The following is a 3015-nucleotide window of genomic DNA, read 5'->3' as shown; positions in this document are numbered from 1 at the left end:
GTCCGCAGGATGGTGGCAGGGGATCACGTTCAGGCGAAGGCGAAAGCGCACTTTGGCTGTGAGACTCTCGAGGGCATGGAGTTGGAGGACGAAGGCGGCACTCGGGAAAAGGCGATCCCTCACTGGAAGGGACGCCACGCGCGGGACGAGCTGATGGCTCCCACAGTTGGTGCCGGCTACTACACGGCGCTGACGATGGCGGTGTTTGCGGATATGGGATACTACAGCGTGAACTGGAGCATGGCGGAGCCGATGGGCTGGGGCAACAGCACCGGCTGCGACTTCCTGGAGAAGAACTGCAATGCAACCGAGAATCTTGCCGGCAAGTATCCCCACATGTTCTGCAATGACTCCGACAAAGAGACGCTCCGCTGCACCTCCGACCGCCGTCACGTTGGGACGTGCACCGCAACCATCGTTGAAAACGAGGGGAGTCTGGCGGAAAAGGACCTTTGCCCTGTTGTTTCTTCGTACTTTCACGAAAAATCGTCTGGGATAAAGTACAGGACGTGCTCGGACGAAAATGTGGATTATCTCCCTGGGTCGCTGACTGGCGGTGACTCGTGGTGCCTGGACGCGGAATTACTGGAGACGAAGGACGATAAAAATAAAAACGTCAAAGGAGTGTGCGCGCAGGTGTTGTGTGGAGAGGGCACAGTGAAGGTGAAGTACCTCGGCAGCAGCGGTTTTCAGCCTTGCCCTGAGGACACTGAAATCTCAGTGACGTTGAAAGATTTTAAGAAAGATGGGAAGATCAAGTGCCCGAAGTACGTTGAGGTCTGCACCATTGCCGCCAACGGCAGCAGTCTTGTCATTCCGAGTGTGTTGGAGGATGACAAAGGAGAAGAGCAAGAGGAGCAAGTAGAAGTGTCTGTGGCTGCTCCGGCGTTGTCCCCTGCAGAAGAACCTCATGCAGAAGCGTCTTCCCCAGGTCAACCTCATGAAGAGGAACCACGTGCAGCAGCGTCTTCTACCGAAGAACCTCATGCACAAGCGTCCACCGCAGAAGAATCTCATGCAGAAGCGTCCATTGCAGGCAAAACTTCTGAAGCTCCAGTGGTTCAAACGACCTTGCAGCAGCCTCAAAAAGAAAGTAAAGCAGGGCAAAATGCAACGGTGGGGGAATCTGCCAACACAGAGCACGTGTTCGTGGGTTGGAACTCCCATGCCGTTGGAGAATCAACGGGTGATGCGTGCACTGTTTGCAGAAGCGGAATGCTGCTTCTGCTTCTTCTGTTGGGACTATGGGGGTTTGCAGCTCTGTGAGGAGTGAATGGCTGCCGCGTGGGGCAATTGCGGCATCCCCAGCACGGAATTAATTCCAAGAACTAACTTTTTTTTAAGATAATTTTCTTTTCTTTATGCGCGTTTTTTGTAATTCATCATTTTTTTTTTTTGCGTGTTGAGCGTGTGTGCGAGTGTGTGTTCTTTTTTTAATTTTTTTTTTGTTTTCTATTGTTTATTATTATTATTATTTCTCTCATCCCCCATCTCTTCTCTTTTTTGCTTTTGGGGCAATCACTATGGACGTGTTTTTTCTTTTCTACTCTTCCCTCTTTGTTTGTTGCTGCACTCTTCCTGCGAGGGGTGCCGTGTGTTTCCGCCCAACTGCTCCACTCGCACACCCACCGACACGCTCACGACGACGGCCCTTTGCGCCTCGCCTGCTGCACGCATGAGGAGGGGCCGCGACGAACGGCGCGCTGAGGGAGCCGTGACGTGTGGGCGTGCGACGAGGGCCTGTGGGGCGGAGCACACATTTCTTCCCTCTTGTTTTGTTTCTTTGCGGCCAGGGCGGGCAGACACCCGCAGCGCCACGCACACAGCCACACCCTGCCGCCGTGTTTTAAAAGATTTTTTTGTTTTTTTCTTTTATTCGATGGGTGTGTGCCGCCACTGTGTGTGATTGTTGAGTTTGGGCCGTGCCGCATGTATCGCTGCCGTCCAGCTGTGCCTCTTGCTGTGCTGATGTGTCTTCCTGTGCTCCTCTTCTTTTCTGCTCCTCCAGCACGCACAAAATTATTTGCACAGTGCTCTGCAGGAATGCTCTTGGCGACGGCGGGACGTTGGCTTGCATTCCGTGCCGACATGGCGAGGCCGCTGCGTGTGTGCCTGCGGTGGGAATTGCGGTGCCATTGGATGGATGTGTGTGGGACGCCTTTTGCATTGTGCTGGAGGCCAGCTGACGCGGCTGCACGATGCCCGCCATGCGTGAAGGTGTTGCCTGCTCTTGGGGTCATTCTTCTCCTCGTTGTATTTGCACTGCCGGGTGCGTGCGTTGCTCGGTGTGTGCTGACGCGTGACGGACGCTGCCACGATGGCCTCCTCCTGGTGGCGATGACAGTCGCTGCTTTCTCGGCACACACATCCACACACACTTCCTTGTTTTTCTGTCGGTGTGATTGCAGCAGGGCAGTGGTGCGAGCGTGATGGAGACCACGACGGCGTCACCCCTCGAGAGGGTCCCACGCACTGTCGGTTGTGGAGCGGCGAGGCGGTTTGCCTGCAGCTCTACTGACAGAACCGCAAAGTCGTTTTATAGCGGTCACTACGTCGGCATCACCCGCTGCGGTGGTGTCCGCAAGAGCCGCAGCCCCGATGAGGATGGCCTCGTAGTTATCTGGCAGCCCATACCTTTAAGTCTTCGCCCTTCAGGATTGCCCTTGCTGCTCGACTGGCGCAGCAACAGCCCGGCATGGTTGTTCTGCTGGAGCGCAGGCACCAGAGCGTCCCAGCGACGAGGCTCATTGGCTGCAGTGACTTCCACCAGGCGTGCCGTGGGCGTGGCCTTTGTTGTGCGCCACACCTTGCCGTGAGACCGCCTTGAGAGGCAATACTTCCTGGTACCATCCGGGTCCCTTGTCAACACATTGATGCAGATAGCCGCCCATCCATTCCTCCCAATGACGGTGTGAGTCTGCGACGCACCCTCTGCTCCAAAAAGGACACGTCCCTCACCACAGCAGAGATCGAGTTCGCCCTGTCGGCACGCATCACATTGTCAAAGGAGCAGGA

At 55.6% G+C, this 3015-nt stretch overlaps 2 protein-coding genes across 2 annotated transcripts, besides 2 other annotated features; both read left to right on the top strand.

The window, feature by feature from the left end:
* Tc00.1047053510935.20 (surface protease GP63, putative) lies at positions 1–1266 on the top strand (the record flags this gene model as incomplete). Its single annotated transcript, XM_797779.1, has 1 exon — positions 1–1266. A coding segment is annotated over one exon (1266 nt), but the record flags the coding sequence as incomplete, so codon positions are not given.
* Positions 1–3015: a sequence feature (areas not merged during assembly with more than two copies in the genome that could not be assigned to a particular haplotype).
* Positions 1426–1511: a sequence feature (A-rich).
* Tc00.1047053510935.10 (uncharacterized protein) lies at positions 1930–2430 on the top strand (the record flags this gene model as incomplete). Its single annotated transcript, XM_797778.1, has 1 exon — positions 1930–2430. One exon carries the CDS (start codon positions 1930–1932, stop codon positions 2428–2430), a length of 501 nt encoding a protein of 166 aa, XP_802871.1.

The sequence above is a fragment of the Trypanosoma cruzi genome, genomic scaffold (assembly GCF_000209065.1).
Source record: "Trypanosoma cruzi strain CL Brener 1047053516979 genomic scaffold, whole genome shotgun sequence".
NCBI classification, from domain to species: domain Eukaryota; phylum Euglenozoa; class Kinetoplastea; order Trypanosomatida; family Trypanosomatidae; genus Trypanosoma; species Trypanosoma cruzi.
The sequence above is the reverse complement of the archived record's forward strand: the minus strand, read 5'-3'. Positions and strand labels throughout refer to the sequence as shown.